Source organism: Mesoplodon bidens (assembly GCF_964165515.1).
Source record: "Mesoplodon bidens genome assembly, chromosome: 1".
Lineage (NCBI taxonomy): Eukaryota > Metazoa > Chordata > Mammalia > Artiodactyla > Ziphiidae > Mesoplodon > Mesoplodon bidens.
The window spans coordinates 51,510,846-51,531,710 of record NC_138176.1 but is presented as its reverse complement, the minus strand read 5'-3'; the positions used below and the strand labels follow the sequence as shown (position 1 = coordinate 51,531,710).

At 56.0% G+C, this 20,865-nt stretch overlaps 1 protein-coding gene across 8 annotated transcripts in view; it reads left to right on the top strand.

The window, feature by feature from the left end:
• Positions 1 to 20,865, top strand: part of LDB3 (LIM domain binding 3) — a 60,108-nt gene that overhangs the window by 13,527 nt on the left and 25,716 nt on the right. For 2 of the 8 annotated variants that reach the window (XM_081245915.1, XM_081245920.1), the window contains exons 4-7: positions 2,425 to 2,447; positions 3,535 to 3,738; positions 8,306 to 8,475; positions 8,971 to 9,007. In XM_081245915.1, coding sequence (XP_081102041.1) covers positions 2,425 to 2,447; positions 3,535 to 3,738; positions 8,306 to 8,475; positions 8,971 to 9,007 — 434 coding nt within the window. Of the gene's footprint in view, positions 1 to 2,424; positions 2,448 to 3,534; positions 3,739 to 8,305; positions 8,476 to 8,970; positions 9,008 to 15,014; positions 15,778 to 20,865 lie in introns of those variants that run through there. The other 6 variants (XM_081245914.1, XM_081245919.1, XM_081245917.1 and 3 more) reach the window with 5 other exon arrangements.

Genomic DNA, 20,865 nt, shown 5'->3' with positions numbered 1-20,865 from the left:
CAGCAGGGAGGTCACGCTCTGGTGGACCTGGACTTCCATGGGGCCCACCTGCAGTGATGGTAAGGTCTTCCCTCACGGAGGCCTCAGTCGAGGCTGGGGGCTGGTTAACAGTCCATATGCTTTATCTAACACAACTCTCTCAGCAACTTCAGAGGGGGGGCATCATTCCCTCATTTTATAGCTGGGAAATAGAAACCCAGAGAGAGCAAGTAATTTGCCCAAGGTCACACAGTTAATGAGTGGCAGATAGGACTGGCACTCAGGTCGGTCTGACTTCTCCCTGCATGGAGCCAGGGACCTACCTGCCTGTCCCACCCCTGTTTCTCCCGACTCCCGACAAGCCCTCCCATTGGCACAAGGGCTGCTCAGAACCTGACAAGTGTTAGATTATTACTTGACACTCAGAGCAGCAGGGTCCAACAGTTTCTTCAAAGGGAATATGGGCTAGGGAGGGAATATGGTGCGTGCTTCATTCAAAGTGACGGCTGATGCTGTGGTCCCAGCAGGGTGGGCAGAGCCTCTGACCTGGGCTAGCCGAGGGCTGAGGCCACCACCTCACAGGAGACAGGGTTGGCAAATGCTACTCCCTATGTCTGTTCATCACACACTTAACCCATGCCGGGGGCTTTACACTCAGGATTCTGTTCAGTCTGCGGAGGGCACCACCCTCTCGGTGTTATGAATGATGAGACTGAGGCTAAGACAGGTGGGTAACTTGTCCAGAGTCACAGCTCTAGGAAGAGGCAGGGTCAGGATTTGAACTCTGTCCTGTCTGGCTCCAAAAGGAAGCTCCTTCCCATACTCTCTCTCTCTGGGTAGCTTCAAGGTGATCCCTTGGCAGCTTGTATGCCCTTGGGAGGAGTGGAGAGGAACAGAGGGGGTGAAAGAACAGCCGGGCCTGCAGCCCCTGCTCCTTGTCCTCTCTGGGGCTGGGACTGAAGGGCAGTGTCCCTCAGGCCAGTTGGTGCGAGGGTCTGCGGGCGTTTTTACATCTTTGGCTCATTCTCCCCAAGACCCGGCTGCCCCTCTCTGAGCTATGTCTGTTGCAGGCATCTCAGCCTCCAGGTCCTCAGGCAGAAGCTAAGCAGGGGGCAGGAATCAATGCCAAAGAAGGAGCTGGCTACCTAGGCAGGGAAGGGCATAGGCAGCCCCTGAGGCCAGCACTGCCCTCTACAGGGGGCACTGGGCTGGTCAGGGCAAGAGCTGATCCTGCAGTTGTCAGCACTGGCCAAAAATGGAGAAGGAATTGGAGATCTATGATGGCCCTTTCCTAACATAGCTCCACTTGCAGCTATTTTGAGCCTGGGAGGACAGAGGGAATTTTATCAGCCCTGAGACAGAGTTGGGCCGCCTGGGACTGGCGGGGGTGGGGGTGGGGGGTCTCCCTGACTTTGGTCTGGATCCCCAGGGTCCTGGCCGAGGGGTGACCAGGGCCAGGCCAGCTGAGGCCCAGGCTCTCCCAGCCAGAGCCCAGAGTGGTCAGATATGGGAAAGTGGCAGGGTGTGGGGAAAGGGACACCACTTTCTGCACTCTTCTCCCCTCAGGTTTCTGACAAGGGTCTGCCACTGCAAGGAATTTGCATTTAAAGAAACATAATGCAGGCAATGCCTCCCTCAAGGAGATGATACTCCAGGAGGCTGGCTCTCAGATAAGAGTGAGGGTGGGGTCCCTCTTGTAGTGTCCAAGCTGGGCTGCCTTGTCTGGGGGTTTTCCTGCAATAAAGGACCTGCACTTCTCCCAAGCCTCCTCACTCCTCCATCCTGCCTCACTGCCCATACACAGGGCCTTTAAGGGCAGTTACTGGGAACTGCACAGACCCCTTACTACTGTGCCCCGGGAGGAGTGTCCAGGGCTGCCTGACTCTCCTCTGGGAAAGAGAGCATGCTCCCGGGGCTGTGAGAAACCCCACTGCACACAAACCCCAGCACCACTGCAACTCCTGCTCAGGGAACAGAAATCCTGGAGCTGTCCCCCATTAAACAAGGGTAAGTCCAGAGCTACTGTCCAGCCAGGAGGCACCTGGGGCCTTGGCCGTTCCTGGAGCAGCCATCGCTAGTCTGGTCTCCATCTCCAGCTTCCTCGCCGGGGTCTACAGCCAAGGTGTATGTAGGAGATTCATGTACGTGGTAAATGAGCACCTATGAAGATGGACAAAAAAACCTTTCTCCCTGGCAAAGCTTCAGGTACTGTGGACCTACGCTGCAGCTGGCATCTCTGACCCAAACTGAGAGGCTGTGATTGGGACTCTGAGCTCTTCCCCCTCCTCACTCTGCATTCTCCTCACCCAGTGCCAGTCTGGGCTGCCTCTACCTCCACAATGGCCAGTCTGAGGACCATCCCTAGGTCCCTACGCTCAAACCCTCTGGCAGGACCCTCACTCTGATAGCCCTGTTTTCTTTGCTTTTTCTCTCCCCCACCCCCAGGTGGTAGCCAACTCTCCAGCCAAGTTAGTATCAAAGGAAAGCACGTGTGTGTGCTCGCCTGCATATCCCAGCATGCGACCGCGTGTCTGGGGGGCTGGGCAGCGTGCGTCTGTGTCAGCGGCATGTGTACGTGTATGTGCATGCGTGAACGGGGGTGCATTTGTGTCCCTGAGTGAGCCTGCATGTGTGTGGAGCTGCGAGTATGGAGTGGAGGCAGTGGGGAGGGGCGCTGGGGCTCCGGCAGAAGCCCCAGACCATTGTGTTACCAATTAGCTGCTGCAGCTGCTTAGACCGCAGGCTGGCTCCGGTGGGCGGTGGGTGGAGTGCGTGCTGACGCCGGTTCTCGGAGAGCCTGAAGACATTTCTAGCCTGGCCGGACCACTCAGAAGGGCTGTATCTGACCTTGTCTTTGCCTGGGGAGCACGCTTACCTGTTGAAGGGGAAAGCCCCCATGGATAGAAGCTGGTGGGCCGCCCAGCAAGTTGGACTTGGCGGGGGGGCGTGGCTGAGCACCTAAGCCGTGCTCCGAGGAAGAAGCACATGCACTGAAGAGTCTGCAGGAGCAGAGCCCCCGGGCCACCCAGGATGAGGCCCTTCGTGGAGGAACCAAGCTCAGAATCCCTGTGGGTGCCCAGTGGGGCTGCTTTTTGCCTTTGGGCGTTCTGGACTCCGCTTGGGTTGCCGCTGCCTCTCACGCGTGGCCCAGCTCCTGTCTCCTAATCCCAACTGCCACTCCGCACCCCCTTCCGTTTCTGCTTCCCTGCGGGTGTGGTGAGAGAGCTTTCAATGCCTGGCGCCCCCTGCTGACCCTGGGCGGTAGCTCAGGCTGATCCGGGGCCTCCAGGGATCTGGGAAAGCGGAGACGGGCAAGAAGAACATTCCGCAAAGGGCTCTGGGGAGGGTGAGAGGATTTTCCCGACCAGACCCAGCCCGCCCACGTCGGTCGGGGGGACTTGGGTAGCCTTCCTGGGATCAGGCTTAGGGAGGTCTCTCTCCACACCCTAGACCACCAGCCCTCACCTTGAGCCGTGTAACAAACACCACCTGTTGCCCCTTCTCTCCTTCTACCTCCCTCCCTTGCTCCCCTGCCCCCATGCTCCCCACCCCCAGCGCCGACTACCAGGAACGCTTCAACCCCAGCGCCCTGAAGGACTCGGCCCTGTCGACCCACAAGCCCATCGAGGTGAAGGGGCTGGGCGGCAAGGCCACCATCATCCACGCGCAGTACAACACGCCCATCAGCATGTACTCCCAGGACGCCATCATGGACGCCATCGCCGGGCAGGCCCAGGCCCAGGGCAGTGATTTCAGTGGGTAAGCGCCTCCCCTCCTCCACTGGCGCTCGACGCCTCCGCCGCGTCATCACCGAGGAGGGCACCGGGCCGCTGGGCGCCATCGGAGACTTTGGGCATCGGGACCAGCTGTCCTCCATCGTCTTGATCCTCCCAGGGTACAGCCCTTGCAGGAGAGCCAGCCTTCGCCCGGGCCTCCCAGAACGCGGTGTTCTCTCTTCAGAATCAATCTCATGGTCAGCTTTAGGAGAAGGGTGGAGAAATGCAGCATGTGCTTTTCACAGCCTCTGCATTTTCCCAGGCTCCGTGAGGGGGCTGGTTTAGAAAGAGACTTCTGGAATCCTGTTAACCGGGGTCACATTCTGGATACCTCAGCTTCTCACAACTAAGCCATTCTTTGGGGGGAGGTTGCTGTGTTCTTCCAATGATGAGGGCAATTCAGATTCATGAGTGGGTTTCTTGTTTGGGAAGGGGCCTCCGGACCAGCCATCCACAGTGCTGTTGGCAGTCAGCCCCGCCACAGAGCCGGGGAGCACCCAGCACTCGCCTTCTCCTGTTTGCCCCAGGGAAGCCCAGCCTGAGGGCAGTGGGACTTAGGATATCCTTGGTTCCTGACTTTGCTTGTTAGCAATGGTTGAAGAACTTGAGGGCTGAGTAGGGAAAGAGTTGGCTGAAAATCATTTGTGGATGAAACGGGTAATAGTACAAACATTAATGTGGACCTCTCTCCCTCTTTCAGAATTTCTTTCTGTCTCTGTTTCTCTTAGTCTCTGTTTCTTCTCTGTATCTCTTTCTTACTGTGTATGTCTCTCTTTCTGTCTCTATGTCTCTTTTTCTGTTTCTGTCTGTGTGTCTCTTCCTTCCTTTCACACACACACACACACACACACACACACACACACATCGAGTCCCTTACTGTATTCTACTTGGAAATACTGTTAGTATTGACTTTCAGAACTGATTATCTCTGTGGTAACATCTTATCCCTGAGTCAGGATCTCCAGCAACTGAAGGCAAGAAATCTTAAAATGATGGTTGTCCTTTTTTCCGAAACTAGGAAAAACAGATGTTGTAAGAGGGATAGAGGCGTTCAAAAGTCCCGGAGAACTCCTATAGCGTTTGGCCTTTGTAGAGCCCAATCCTCGTGGCCATGACGAGTGTGCAGGTTATAAAGTGCAGGTTCCAGAGGCCAAAGGATGGAACGTGGTGTGGACTTACTGGCGCTCCTGGTCAAAAGGAGCCTGGCCCTCTCAGGCATGCAGTACTTCCTTCGGGCCACCAGGGGGTGGATGGTTGCTTGCCCTGGAGTTGTGAGTCAAACCCGCCAGGCTCAGGTCTGCAGTTCTTTGCGGAATTCTCTGGGCAGGGTTGACTTACTTAATCCCATCGTTCAAAGCAGAAAATATGACCATGCAAGTTTAAAAACACAACTGTTGCTCATGTGTACCCAGGAAGACAGGGCTGCCCGATTAAGCCAAAGAGTTAACGGGGATATCCTGTTAACGTTTGTTTGCCACGTGTGTCCTTGGTGTGCTCTTAAAAGTGGTAACATTGGCCAAAGGGAAGCACAATGGAAGATAATGGAAGAACTGCTGTTCACTAACTTTATGTTTTCTGCACCTTGGGAAAAGACTACAAATCATTTGGCTTTACCTCTAGGTCGCCCGTTATATATTTTTTTAACATGATGCACTGTTGATCTAATCTAGGCTTCTCCTTCCTCTCCCCTACCCTCCCATCCTTTTCCCCTCCCTTGCGTGCCTGGGAAGCAACATTCTTCCTTTTCCTTCTAACTCAGCCCTGCGGGGTTGATGCTGTCGTGGTGCCAGTGGGTAAAAGCTGCCCTTGTCTGCCACGAGGTGTTCCGTTTCTGCTGTTAATTTCCATGATTCCTTCCTCACTGACAGTTTTCTTTTTGTCTCTCTCTCTCTTCCTCCTTTATCCACCCCACTCCGCCATAACTCATTGCTGATCCTAACCCTGCTCCCTTGTGTATGCGCCTCCCCCCGCCCTCCCATGATGGACATGCACTCACTGCTGGGTTTTCCTCTGCTTGGCAGGGCGTCACCGCTGGCGTAAGTAGACCCCACAGTATCTGTTCCGTCGTCCGTCTGTCTGGTTGCGGGATGGTGTGTGGGTTTGGTGGGATGTGCCTGAGGACAGTGGTTCTGTCCACGTTCTTCCTCACACCCACCTCAAAGGTAAATGACATGCCCCGCGGCCTCTACAGGCAAGTGCTTGTCTTTTGGGGTTTTCCCCAAATAATGTCACTATGGACATAGAAATCAGAGTAATGACATCACACTGGCTGGGGGTGTATCCCGTGTTCTCCTTGCTGTGCTTTGCGGGGGCTCCCCCCAGCCTTTCTTGTCTACACTGGGACAGCATAGATCTTAATGTCAGAATCCACACGGGGCCATTATTTGGGGAGAGGATGATAAGGGGGTCTGTTGGAGGCCATTCCCCAGAATCCTCATGAAAGATGGATCTGGAGGACCCAGCGCCTGTCAGGACCACCCATAAGAGGCGAAAGATGAGTCAGACTTGGGGGCAGTGTACACTGGAGTAAATGCCTACCGGTGACCTTGATGTTGTGGGGACCATAGAGTGTTTTGGTTGGCAAGAAGTTCATGCTGGAGTGGCTCCAGAGAGTGGCCTCGGATCCAGCGTCCCAGAACTGGAGGGCCTGTTCTATCCCCTCTCTGTATATATTCTTCCTGAGCCCCAGATTCTCAAAAGGCACAGCAGTTCCTTCGTCTGGTTCCCAGTGTCTGTTGCGGCAGCACCGCAAGCCCCTGGTCTTTGCACAGCGTTGTGGGAAGGGAAGCCAACAATGTGACTCCCAAGGGACTCACTCCTGGGGTTCACTTTCTTGAGCCCTTGGAGCTGTGGAAGGAACAGGGAGCACCCCAAGGGCATGTTCCAGGAAAATGGCAGCCAGTGCCTTCCATCTGTTTCAGGACCCCTAAGACTCCTCCCTACGCCAGAAATGACCTCTCCAGCAAGATCCCAGCTTCTCCTCCACTCCCTGGTCTTCCCTCTCTGATCCCAACCACAGGCTGACAGACCTGTAGCTTTCCAGGCCAGGGCAGAGCCTTCAGAAAAGTAGGGGTAGCTCCACTCAACCTTGGTCAGTCACCTTCCATCACCTTTCTCCACCTCTGCTCTCATAGCCCACCCTGAGCTGACTTAGGGGACCAATCCTGGGAGACTAGGCCAATTCTTCCATCCAGCTCCTTGCAGAGAGGGTAGAAGACAGGGGCACTGGGGAGGTCCCCTCTCCAGCTAGCCAGCCCTCGAGGGAGCAAGGGCAGGTAGAGGCAGTCATAGCAGCAGGCAGGGCGATGCTGGACAGGGGGAGTGTCTGCGCTGGGCCATGTCTCCAGATGTGGAGCATCTGGGGTGTGCAAGTCCCCAGTGGGCAGAAGTGGCCCTCCTGAGCCCTGTCACTGCAGAGGGTCTGATGGAAAGGACGCTGAGCTGGGAGCTGGGAAGCCTGGGTTCTAACTCAGTGGGGCCCCTACATGACGTAACCTGGAGCTAGTCGGCTAGCCTCGCTGGACCTCAGTTTTGGCATGTGTAAGAGGAGATGACTGGGCCACCGGTCCACAGGCTGGGGAGACAGGCTGTTATTGCTGTGAGCTTCTCCTGAGCCCACCCTGACTCCTGAGAGGGCAGGCTGGGCAGCCTAGATTACCCAGCCCTCCCTGGTTGGGATGAGTGGTCATCCATAAAGCTTTTAATGTATCTTGCCCTGCAGTCTGATCTGGGCTGAGAGACCCTGGACTCAAGGGGCTCTGGGGTCCCTTCTGATTCTGATCTAGGATTTGTTCATTCAACTACATTTTGAGCACCTACCATGTGCCAGACCTTGGGAGTCTAAGGGAAGGTCACCAGGTCCCCCTCAAAAAGCTGTGCTGCCCTGGGGCAGAGGCCTAGTGACCCTCCCTGCAGCTCTCCGCCCAGTTCCCTCGGGCGAGAAACTGCGCTATCCGTGGGTGATGCCAGGCTTTAGGGGCCTGATTGCCTTGTTTCTCCGACCGCCTCCTCACCGAGCTTCCCTGTCTTTGCAGAGTGGGAGCCCACAGTCCTCCTCCAGGGCAGTCATGACATTGGTGGCTCCCTGTTTGGATCCCAAGCTTTGAGGAGGCCAAGGGACAGACCGTGAGGAAGCCTCTGAGTCCCCCAGATGGGCTGTCCTCACCCAGCCCCAAACTCAGGACCTGCTCAGGGAGGTTGAAATTACTTCCAGAAGACCTCTGCTGCCTCTTCTTTCCTTAAAGGAGATACAGCTCCTGGGGGCGGGTGTCTTCAGGCCTGTGTCTAGAGTTAGCCCTGGTGGGGGGCGGGTACTGGCAGGAGGGTCCGAGTCTCCTGACCCTCCGTGAGCAGAATTCACTGTCTCGCTGTGACCACCCTGAGCACTGAGGACCCAGGTCAAGCCCTTGTTGCAGGCTCTCAGAAGGGCATGGTGGATCCAGACAAATAGGGGTTACCCACATGCATGGGGGGTGCGCCAGAGGGAGGCACAGAGGTCGGGGGCAGGGTTCCAGCCTTGCCCTTGCCCATGGCCTCTCTCTGCATTGCAGGAGCCTTCCTGTCAAAGACCTCACCGTAGACAGCACCTCTCCCGTGTATCAGGCTGTGATTAAGAACCAGAACAAGCCGGAAGACGAGGCTGACGACTGGGCACGCCGCTCCTCCAGCCTGCAGTCTCGCTCCTTCCGCATCCTGGCCCAGATGACGGGGACAGAATATAGTAAGGGAGGGCTGTGGGGTGGCAGGAAGGGGCGACAATGAAGGGCCAGCGAGGGTCCTGGGCCCTACTCCACAGTCCCACGGAAGCCGGGGAGTCGAGCCCCCCACCCTTGAAGATGAGCTGGCCTTGATAGATAGTTAGAAGCCTGCTGCGCCCCTTCTGGGCCCCTGGGGCAGGCACAGTGACATCAGCCTGCTGCTCGGCTCCTGGACTCCAGCGGTGGGCAGCGGACTGGCTGTGGTGCTTTCTGGATTGGGATGAGAGGACTTTGCAGTCCACGCCTCTGGCTACTCCCTCCCACCTGCGCCTCTTCCTCTCATGACCCCTTTCTCCCCCTGCCCTGTGCCCAGCACACAGTCTTTTCTTTCCAGAGGTCACAGGTAGGGAGCAATAAGTGTCCCATCATGGGTGGGGACTCCGTGCCCACTGAGCTCTAGTAGCTTTTCTTCCTGATGTTCCCTGTGATTCCTCCTGACCTGCAACTTCTACCCACAGTGCAAGACCCTGATGAAGAAGCTTTGCGAAGGTCAAGGTAAGTGCCTGGACTCAGGCTCTGTGGCCTTGCCCGTTCTAATCCCATCCCTCCCAGGGCAGCCCCTAGGTCAAACGGCTCATGGAAGGAACGTCTCAAGTTAATGCATTTGGAAATTCCCGACCCCTGAAGGGCTCCGGCAGATGCTGCCTTGGGGCGTGCATCCCGGGTCAGTGAGGTGGGTGCCTGGAGCTGAGTCTCTACCCCCTGGGCCCGGGCTGCACGAACGAGGACTCTGGGCTCTCCCGGCTCTGTCCCTGGGCAGCGGGCAGGGCTGCTTTGGCCTTCGCTGGGCTGTTGAGAATGAGGGCATCTCTCCCTGTGAGGCACCGGGCCGGCTGCCTGGCCTGCCCACTCATCTCAGGGCCTGTCCCCTGTGAGTCTGAAGGGTAGGCACTGGGAAGCAGGCACGCAGAGGGCCGTGCTGGGCGGGGGTGACTGACCCTTGGACTCAACTCTCTAGACCCATGTTGAGGTATCAGTTCCACAAATTGCTCAAAGCACCACAGCTGCTGCAAGGAAGCAAAGCCCTGGGTGTGATGAGTGGCTTGTGCAGGGCTAGGTGTCTCTGAGTATGGTCTCCCCGATGGTGGCGGGCCTGAGGCCCCAGCCACTGGCCTGACACCTTTGGCCTGTCAGGTGCTCATGGCCCTGTGCATGAAGGGGGCATACTGCCCTGGAACCCATTGGAACCCACTAGGGCCTTCCATGGGGAGGCATGAGGCCCAGTGTGATTGTGCTTACACTTCTGGAAGCAAATGTGTCATCTGCATGTCCTTCCTGGGAGAGTCTGCCTTGGGCCAGCACATCCTGTGGTGGCCTCCGTGTGAGGGGCTGGGGCCCAGAGGTGCCTTTCCACCCTGGGCCAAGCTTTCTGTTCTTGCTAACCAGTGTGTAGTGGCCACAGGACTGTGTGGAGAGTGGGACTCCGGGGTCAGCTTGAGTTGATGTGGATTTTCTTTTTGAACCTCTATTTCTGCCAACTGAAGTTGCTCCAACCCTTTGGCTGGGGCAACCAATCCTGAAGTGTGGTCCTCCCTGGCCTGCTAATGGTGGCATGCGGTTCCAGTGGTGGTTCTTAACCTGCCGGTGCCTGCAGTGTGTCTGTAAAAAGCCTGAAATGCGATGGTGTTTGATTTGGTGCAAATGGCAGTATGGAGCTATTGGAGGCGTGACTAAGCTGTCAGCACTCCCCATCCCGTGCTCCCCTGTTCCTGCGCCATTTCTGTGTTTGTCTCACCTCCTCTTCGGAGCCACTCACAGAGACGCTCCAGTGGGCAATGTAGTCTCTACTGAGGATTTGATGGAGGGGCTTTACAGTACATACCCCACAGCAAACCGCTTAAAAATCTCCAGGTCCCTTCCATCAGGAAGCCAGCAGGGGCCTGCACTTTTTTTCCAGCCGCCGTCACCCCCTCTCAGTCCTTCTGGTTACTTTATGTTTCTCCCGCCCGTCACTCTAAGTTCGCATCTCAGTAACCAGACACTGTTTAGAAGGTGGAAGGGTACTGGTGGAGGTAGATTACAGGGAACCTTTGTCTTTCGTATTTTCCCTGGAATATTTGCAGGCTCTGTGAAGTTATTGAGTGAGAACACAAAAGGCAGTATCAAGGGTGGTCCGCAGGCCTTGGCGTTGGCCTTCCCCTTCCCTCCTTTCAGAAGCATCTCCTGGGGCTTGTTCGGCCTGGTCCTGTAGGCCCTTTCCCCCTGGGGCCTAACTGCCCACTAGCTCCATTCAGATCCAAGAAGAAGGCAGGGGGTCTTGAGAAAACTCTGGTGCAGGTCTTGGAGCCTCTCCCCCGGCCCCTGCAGGGTTCTGCTGGAGGGAGAGCTGGAAAGGGGGCGCCAAGAAGAAACTCTAGCCTGCTCCCTCCCTCTGTTCAGGCCCCCATCCTGAGAAAGCAGCTCCCCCCACCACCGCTGGCCAAGGCCCTGTGCCACTGTCAGCCCCTCCCTCTGGGGTCTCTGGCCCTGCAGTGTAGGCTCTGAGCCAACCAGCAAGCCTTCTGCCCAGGACTGGAGGGGCCTAAGCCTGCTGCCCTTCTCCTTGTTCCTGACTTTAATTTCTGGAAGGTTGTCTTCATGGCCTCCCCTAAAATGCCCATTCCTTCCATGGCCACAGGAGGAAGGTAGGTGTTTTTATTTCCCTGAATCCCAAGCAGCCTGTGGCCCAGAGGTGAGAGGTGGGGGGTCCAGTGGGTCCAGTGGTTCAGTTCTGTTTGTGATTAATGCCCAAAGTAGCGACTGGCCACTGGTCACGGGTGGGGTCACAGACTCATCCAAGTGGCCATCTGAGCAGAAGGGAACACACTTACCCCTGCCCTGGGTCCAGGCTGGTTAGAGATCTTGCTCCCTGGGGGTCTGAGACCCACTGATATCCGTCCCCCCTCCAAGTTGGAATCTGCACCCCCAGATCCATCTTGTTGGCTGAGGGCAGACACGGCCTCTGCCCTTCCCCCTCCCAGTTTAGCCTGACTCGCAGTGGGGAATCTGAGGGTCTCTCACAAAGGCTGCACCTCCCCAGAGAGGCTTCACTGCACCCCGCTTCCAGGTAGCTCACTCTGGCACGGCCTGAGTTTGCCAAACCCAGGGCCCAGCAACCTGGGCACTGTGGCAGCCTATACAGGCTTATACGTCTGCGGGGGCGCTTTTTCCTTCCTGTTGCTGTGTGCCGGGAAAGCTGGCAGGGATGCCAGGTGTTCTGTACCAGGAAGGACACTGGTGGCCTCGAGGGTAGTTGTAATCTGCAAGTTAGAGGACCCTGCAAACTTGCCCCTCACCTGTCGCTGCTCCACCTCCGAGGCCTGCCCCCGCAGCGTCCCAGAGCAGCTCAGAGCCCCGCCCTGACCTCCCCTCCTCTCCTCTCCGGCCCTGGCTCCTGGCACTGTGACGCTGTCTCTGTATCTGGTAGCAGGTAGCTTCCCTCCGAGGCTCTAGTGCCCACCTGCTGGCCTGATCTCCAGGGACTCTATCTTTACAAGGGAGGCAGGGGAGGCCCTGAACAGTCCAGGCATCAGCTGCAGACTTGGCTCACCTCCCAGGAAAGACCCAGCACCTTAGCAAACTGTCCAGGTGGGCTTAAACACCAGCCTACTGCCGGGTTCAACATGGGTACAGATGGCTCCTAGCCTTCATCTGAAGTAGCAGAGCCCCATCCAAAGCTGAACCTCTAATCTCAGAGAGGTCACCACGGCTTCTGTCTGACTTCCGTAAGGCGTTCCAGGGCCCAGATGGCTCAGAAGGTTGGGTCCACATTGGGCAGCCCTGACAGGGGTGGGAACACGGGCAAGCCTAGCTTCATCCTAGGCAGGGCTTGAATCTTCAAGGCACCTGGATCCCACTGCTTGGGCGTAACCATCCTGGAGGGCCCCAGTGTGTAACTCAGGCATCTTCTGGCCCCCACCTTGTGGTGCCGCTATCTACACGTTCAGTCTCTATGTCTACATAATGTTCACCTCAGTAAAGAACTCCGCATCTCTTCCTGGTCCCCAAGCATTAAGGAAAATGTTGATTTTAGTGACCAGTTCCCAGAGGAGTTGAAGGTGAGGGTTGCGTTGTACAATAGTGCATCCGCAAACAATGTAAAAACCCTCTGAAGTCCCTTCTCCGATGTGCAACCGTCCAAGGTTCTGTTTGCTCTCCACCCCACCCCCACTTCCAACAGAGCACCAGGACTCACTGGTTTCCCCCTCCTCCCCCTGCAGCCTCCCTGGGCATGTCAGTGTCCTCCTTCTTCCCTGTGCACGCTCAGCTCTGTCCCGGCTCACGGGCAGACTCTCTTGGTGCTGGCGCAGCTCAGGGCTGGTAGCGAGAGTTTCGTGGATTTTTAGTCTTTGGTGTTCTGCCAGCCTAGCAAGTTCAAAATTCACGACTGGAGAGACCAGCACACCCCTGGGTGTCACCTGAGCAGCCCTCGTTTGTGTCCTGGGACCTCCCTCCCTTTCTCTTTCACCCACTCTCCAATCTCTTCCCGTCTCTTGTCTTCCTTCCTCTTCTTGCTCCTCTCTTTGGCTAGCTGTGAATTTCCCAACAGCTCCAAGCAGAGCAGACTCACTACCCTCACTGATTCTCTAGGACTGTTCCTGACCCTGGCACTGAGCATTGATGAAAAAGGCTTGGGCCTGGCTGGGCAAACTGGCCGCGTCTGTGTCCTGGGTGGTCTCTATGGGCTGGTCCATTGTTGCCGCCTGTGGTGCTGTCTGCAAGGGTAGGTGGGCTCCGCCGCAGGTCCTGGGCTTCTGCCGTCATTGCCCCGTCTCCCAACCTAGGAAGGCAGTAGCAGGGGATGCCTGGCACTTAGACCGTGGTTCTGCCTCTGAGTTTCCGTGTGGCTTTAGGCTATTCGTGTGGTGTGTTTGGGCCTTGGCTTCTTCTTGGTATTAGGAAAGTTTGAACCTGTGGTTCTCAAATATGTTAGCAGGGGACCCCTCTTGTCAAACAGGATCTTACACAGAGACCCATATGCGGGACTTAAGGTGTAGGGGGGAGTCTGTCAGGTAATACAGATGTGGGAAGGTGGCCAGATGTACATGTGGGGACACAGAACTGTTACCATACAGAAATGTAAGACCAGCATTGCCCCATCCTCTGACTTTTAAAGACCTAAAGCCGAGCTTCCTGACTTTTATATACTGGCAATTCATTTGTTAAACTATTCATCCTGAGACAATTGCAGATTGGCATGTAGTTATAAGAAATAATACAGAGAGATCCTATGTAGCCTTTACCCCCAATGGTAGCGTCTTGCAAAACGCTATATAGTACAATATATCCCTACCAGGGTGTTGACACTGATATAGTCGAATGCAGAATACTTCCATCACCCCGGGATCCCCCCATGTTGCCCTTTCATACCACACCCACCTCCCTACTGCACACGCCCTGTCCTTAACCCACAGCAACCACTAACCTGTTATCCGTTCTCTGTTTCTATAATTTTGTCATTTCAAGGATGTTATGCAAATAGAATCATACAGCCTGGGACGTTATGGGATGGGCTTTTTCAGTCCTCCTAATTCTCTGGGGGTTCATCCACGTTTTGGAGTGTACCAATGGTTCATTCATGTCTTTTTATTGCCAAGTAGTATTCCATCATCTGGATATAGCAATTTAAAATGAGTTTTCAGCACTGTCCAGGTTAAACACACTGCGTTTGTGGCTAGATGTGGCCCCTGGGCCACCAATTTGCACCTCTGTTCCGGAGGATGTTAGAGGCCCCACTGGCCTGGAGGATCTAGGATTCTGGCATCTGCAGCCCTGGCCTTTCCCAGGCACACTTTCTTCTCCATTTCTCCATTTCTGGCCGTTCCTTACCTGCTTTGTCCTATGCCCTCAGCTGAGCAGGCTGTGGGTTGAGCCCCAGAGGCTCTGCTGGCGGGAAGTTCTGGCCCTCAGTATGTGTGCCAGCGGCCTTGTGAGTATGCGTTTGCACGTGTGTCCCTGGCTATGCTCAGGCCTAGGTGGGTGGGGCAGTCAGTGGTGTTTGAAGGCTTCTCTCTGGGGACAGAAAAGGGTTGGGAGAGACTGGGGCAGCACAGGGAGATGGCAGGTCTGCTCACCAAGCCTCATCACGGGGACAGGAGTTCTTCCTTCTTGATGCCCAGCTAGGGGACAGAGACCATGCAAGGCTTACCTGCCTATGGGGTTCAGTCCCGAGAGCCCACAGCCAAAGCAGCCCTGCCCAGCCCTAACCACGTGGGGCAGGGAGAACCCAGAGACCGCCCCCATTTGCCCAGCCTGCCCTCAGGCTCTTTAGCCAGGCCCCTTCTCCATGGCTCACTCAAGTCGGGAACATCAGTCCCTCCCTCCTGGTCCTTGCGACTCTGCCTGACCCCCTGGAAAGTACCCCCCGGGTGGCAAAGCCTCTCCAAGCTGAATCCCTTCCTCCCTCCCATGCCCTCTGCCCCAGCTCTCAGACAGGGTGATGGCGGACACACCCCCTAACCCCTTTCTTTCTTCCTTTCTCTCTCTCTGTCTCCGTCTCTCTGTTTCTCTCTCTGTGCCACAGGGAAAGGTTTGAAACGGAACGTAACAGCCCACGTTTTGCCAAATTGCGCAACTGGCACCATGGCCTTTCGGCCCAAATCCTTAATGTTAAAAGCTAAAAGGCTGTCTGGAGCCCCTCACCCCTCTCAGGCCGGACCCCCTCCTTCCTTCCCCCCACACAGATCTGGCATGTGAGCCCCACGGTGATGCTTGAGAACGTATAGCTGTGCTGGGGGGCACCTTCGCTAGTCACCTGCAGCAGTTGTGCTCTCTGCCCGCCCTAGAGCGTGATGGCCGAGGCCCAGCCCCACGCAGCACTGCACCCACTCTACCCCCACCTTTCAGTGCAACCCTCACCGCCCCCCACATAGCCCAAGCCTCTGCTCCCCTGTACAGGACCTTCCTGTAGATCAGAGAGAACATGATGGGGTTTGCTGGCAGAACACCCCAGAACCAAGGGAAACAGAATTTGTCACTGGCCCATTTCCCACCAACCTCAGCTCCTGGGAGAGGCAGCCTGGCCTAGTGCCATCCTGGAACAAGCTGCCCATAGATCAGGGTCCTGAGAAGAGGCCAATCCCCCGGCCCCTCTCACTCCTTCGTGCCCTCTGGAGCCCAGGCAGCCCAGGACAGGGCTCCCTGTAGAGGAAGAGGAGGCCCCAGGGTGGATGAGGGAGAGGCCCTTCCTGGCCGTGGTGAGATTGGAGCAAGTGTTCTCCTCTCTGTGCTGTGTGTGCTGGCTCCCTAGTTCTCTCTCCTGTACATATAAGCATGCTCATTCTGAAATAAAGAGGATTTGAAATGAACCAAACCAGCCCCAGTCCTGCTGTGCCTGTGTGCATGTCACCAAAGGGGGCAGGTCTGAGACGGGGAGAGGATAGGTACCTACAGAAGAGGTGCAGGGGCAGTGCCCGCCGGGGCTGGGACCTGGTGAGCTCTGCCCACCACTGTTTTCCTGCCCCTAGGGCCCTGCCCAGGGCTGCAGGGCGCAGGCAGAGAGGACGGCAGGTGAGAATCTGTGCTGCGGGCTGGTGGGCAGCCTTAGCCTCCTTCGGGGTAGCGTGTGCGTGGACAGAGGAGCGGGATCTGAATGCCCCCGCCTCTCCTCCCACACCCAGCCACAGCCAGCAGGCCAAGCCATCCCTCCTCCCCAGCAGAAAGCGTGCCACAAGCCCCTGGCCCAGGAAGGCGCTGCTCATGCTCAGCCCTGGTCCAGGAGGGAGACACACCTGAACTAAGGGCCCCGGCTCAGGGGAGAGGAGCTGGAAGGTATGCCTGGTGGAGTCTTGCTCAGGTGGCAGGAAGGAGCGGAAGGCCCTTGCTCCTGGCCTCCACACACCTATGGCCTTGTCCTGGTCCTGAGCGTTTGGGAAGGGCCGGGCTGGCAGGCTTATGTCCTCCCCACCCACCTGTCTGCCCATCAGCCTCACCCCTGACTGGGGGAACCACAAGCTGAGAACATGAGATCGTCAGCACTTGGCAAATAATGACAAGTGCTGAGGCCCATCCCTCAGGGCTCCCTCACCACCCCTGGGGCTGGACTGGGCCACAGCCTCGTGCCCAGCCCCGCTGCCTGGGCACAGGCTCTCTTTCTCACCCTGGGGATCTTGGCAATCCCGTCTAGAAGAGCTGGCCAGGGAGACTGTTCTGTCCTGCCTACCACCTTGAGATGCTCCCCAAAGCCCCCCACAAACCTGTTCCACCTTTGCCTCCCATCTCTTCCTGCCTCTAGAAGTCTGGCTCCAAGGCCAAGGCGAAGACCAGGCGAGGCAGGCTGGCTAGGGGATCAACTGGGGAGGTGGTGGGGGGCTGTGCTTCTGCCTGCATCTAGGCATCCTGGAGCACACTCATATTTAGCTGACCTTTTATTGAGGACTTCTGAGGCCAAGGGTAGGTTGGGGGTTAAGGGCTGCCAGACAGAGAGAGGCCCCAGGTAGTGGGTGTCCTAAGGCCGGCAGAGGACCTGAGCCAATACATCAGAGCTGGTGGCCTCCCCATCCCCTGTCCCCATCCCCCCGGCCTGTCGGAGCCCTCTTGGATCCACCTGATTGAAGCCCTGGAAGGCTCTTGTTTGCTTTCCAGCCTGCCTGGTACCTCCCCAGTGACCCCAGGCCGCTGCATGCAGCACCTTGGGTGGCCCCAGGCCAGGGTTCTGTGTAAAGCCCTCTGGAGTAAATGGGAGAGATGTCCTCATTCAGCATTCTGTGTCCATGGGCATTAGTCAAGGCACTGTGCCTAGCTGCTGTAGGTGCAGAAGGAATCAGAAAAAGCTGATGTGATTGTGGCTGACCGTAACGCAAGGCTGACCGTGTGAGGTCCAGAGACAGGGAGTGCTCCTCCGACTGGAGGATCAGAGAAGGCTTCCTGGAAGAAGGGGTCTGTGTGTTTGATCTTTGGGAACAGTTAGGAGTGGGGCATGTGCAGTTATGGAAGGCTGCACAGGTACTCTAAGCAGACAGAGCAGAGGTGCTGGGTCAGTGTCCCAGAACCCTGACTTAATCATTTTGGCTGGAATGGAGGGCGTGCCGAGGACGTTATGGTTAGCAGCGGTCTGGAACTGAAACGCCAGGCTCTGGATTTTGACTGTATTCCAACACAATGTGGAACTAGTGAAAGCTGCAGGGCACCAGTCACACTACAGCCTGTGGGGATCGTTTGCGGACCGCACAGTTCTTGAGGGGTGTCATCACCTAGACTACAGTGCCAGTGTGGCCCCTGGAGTCATGCAGGGCAACAGCCCTGCTGCAAAGTGACATGGTCAGGGCTGCCCTGAGCAATAGTCATCAGGCTGCAAGGTGGAATGCTAGGTAGGCGGGTGGCAGCATGAACAATTTCAAGACCAACCACTTGACTGGCATTCTATCATCATCCAATCCACAGAGATGTTCATATTCCATTCTCCATCATCACCCCAGTAATGGCGCCCAGAACCATCAGTCACAGCACCTCCACCATCGTCAACATTTCCAGCCTGAGCCCAGGGACTACAAACCCCCAGGCCCAGCACCACCACCATCAACACCATCTCTGTCCTTTCCATGCACAGTACCATTGTCATCAGTAAGAGCATCAGCCAAAGGCTACCACAACAGAGCAGGGCGCAGGGTTAGCACACTGCACCCTGATGCCAACTGGGTAGAGGGATGGGCTGAAAAGGGGACTGGAGCCAGGCTGTGTTTCTCCTTTGGCCACACCCTCCCCATGCAGCCACCAGCAGTTAATATAGTTGGGTTGGTTTGGTTTTTGCTTAGATGTTTAAGGTGAATTATGACCAAGGCAGGAGGCAGCTATAGAGTCCTAGACCAGGCTGGGGTGATCTAACGGGTACTGTCTCTAGGACTGAAGCCAGGGTCTAGTAAGTTCTCTGCAGTGCTTGCTTTCTGAGACCCCCCCCCACCCCGCTCCTTGGGGTTTCTGGGGGCTCAGGGAACTTCAGGCAGGAGCTGACCTGGAAAAGAACCCAAGATCCTTCAGGATGCTCTTCAGTGCCACTCCTACCTCTGCTAGGCCCTGGTTGCCTGGTGTCTGCAGACAGCGGTCCTAGATAGGATGCCCCTCAGCCAGAACCCCGAGCAGCAGGCTCACGTGCATGTCCCTGGTCCTGCCCTATGGTAGATGATGAGTTTTCCTAGGGCCACATCCAGCTCCAACTTCACCCCCACAGAATCCAGGGTTCACGTGGAGCTATGCCTGGGGAGAGCTGCAGGTAAGCTGGTCTGACAGGGAATTGGAGCACAGGAGACAGGCAAAGCCAATTTCCTATTTGCCCTGCAGAATACTTTCCCCAGCCTGGGTATTTTCATCACTGCTGTCCTCAATTCCCAGAAGCCCACTGGAAGCATGTGGCAGTGTCAGGGAGAAACAGATAAAGGAGAGGGGGGGTCCTCTGTCGGGCGGAGCCTTCCCAGGCCGTATGTGTCCACGCCATGGGGCTCTGAGCAGCCAGTTCAGCAGTATGGTGTCAGGACGTGCAACTGTTTCTCTGAGGCAGCCACTTCACAGGCATGGCTTCCAGAAGCCAGGTTCTTTCATGAAGGGTGAGGAAGTGGCCTCATGGAAGGGCCAGGGCTGGGTACCACCATAGGCCTAAGAGCTGGGCTGTCCAAGGCTTCCTCTCTGAACCACTAAGCTGAGAAGGAGCTGCACAGGGCATGGCCACTGCCCTTGTCCACCCTGGATGCTTCCTATGCAGTCACAGAAAAGAATGGTGTGCCCTCCCCTGAGGCAGTCAACTCAGCCTTGCCTATTCTCCAGCCCTCTTCTTCCCTGACCCTCTCATGCTATTTCATGCCTTTCTCTATCATACATTTCACTGGATGGAGGAAAGCACGTCGTGATGCTTTGGTAAACAGCTCATGGCCCGCTGGCATCCCTACCTGGGACAGACCTTTGTAGTACCTTGGTACTCAAAGTGTGGTCCACGGACCAGCAGCATCAGCATCACCTGAGAGCTTGTCAGAAATGTAGACTCTCAGCCCCACCCCATACCTACTGGGCCAGAAGCTGCATTTTGACAAGATTCCCAGACAATTTGCCTGCATATTGAAGTCTGAGAAGTGGTATAGTGGTTAGCGATCACGCCTATCTCTGCCAGTTGGTAGCAATGTGATGTTTTAGCAGAGATTCAATCTTTCTGGACCTCAGGTTCCTCATCTGTAAAATGAGGATCTCGATACCAATCGCCCAGTGAGGTTGAAAGGATCAAATGGAGTAATGGGGTGCCACTTATACAGCTGTTTTGTGCAAGGCCTGGCATATGGTAAGCACTCAGAGAGGGAAGAGGATTATTCTAATTATTTCAAATAAGAATAGAGCCTTTTGTTGGGGAAAGATTCTACTTGACTGATTGCATGAAGAAGGTTCTTTGTTCCTGTACGAGGGACCACTTGAGGTACTAGGTAAGGCTTCAAATCCACGTGCCTCAGTCAGAGCCTGCTGTCATTACCGATCAGTTCTAGGAGCTCGAGCAATTCAATTCTCTCAGTCTCCATCCCCTCACCTGTTAAAAAGAATTGATAATACCCACACCAGAGGGTTTTTGTGAGGATTAAAGACATAGGCCTGGCACATAGTAGGAGGTCAATAATTGAATTTCATAGCATAAGGAAAATCATTCCCACCTGTAGGAGTTGCAGTATCCTGTCGCCATCGTAACAAGTACAGATCTTAGTCCAACAACCCATGTACATTTCTTTGCTTTCCTATAATTTAATTTTTATTCCCTCCCTCATTTCACAGGTGGCCGAAATCTAATCTCATCGACCCAGGCTCTGATGCTCCTCTTGTCTGGGGTGGCTTTGGGGAAGAGGGGCTTGCAGAATGCCAAGGAGGGTGGGGTGGGGAGTCTGGGCACCTGGTCCTTGATCATGGTCTACCTGTGCTGGCATCTGCTGGGGTATCTCCATCCATCTGGTCACACTGGCCCACACTGGCAGAGCAGTCACCTCTCATGTTCCCAAGTACAGGGACTTTCAGATGTGCAGGCGCTCAGGGCCACGTCCGTGTCACTCTCAGGTGTGTGGGAAGCCGTCTACAACCCCCAGGCCACAGGATGGCCTACAGGTCTTTGGGCTGCCTCAGGCCTGCCTGCCCCTTCACCATGGGCCTGGGCATAGGGGACCCTGGGGTCCTGCCACTTCCCCAGGGTTTGCCCAGAAAACGGGCACAGCTGCCTCTATTCTTGAATCCCTCACGCCACGTTGCCCCCTTTCTGGTCCAGATGACCTTGATCTGTCTGGCATGGTAGCTTTCACCCATCTTCCAAATGTATCATCAGTGCCCTGAGTGCTTCGCAGCCTAAAGCCCAGGCTGTCACAACTTCAGAGCTTAAGCCCTTGACAACAAAATATCTTACCTCTGCTTTTTCATTATAT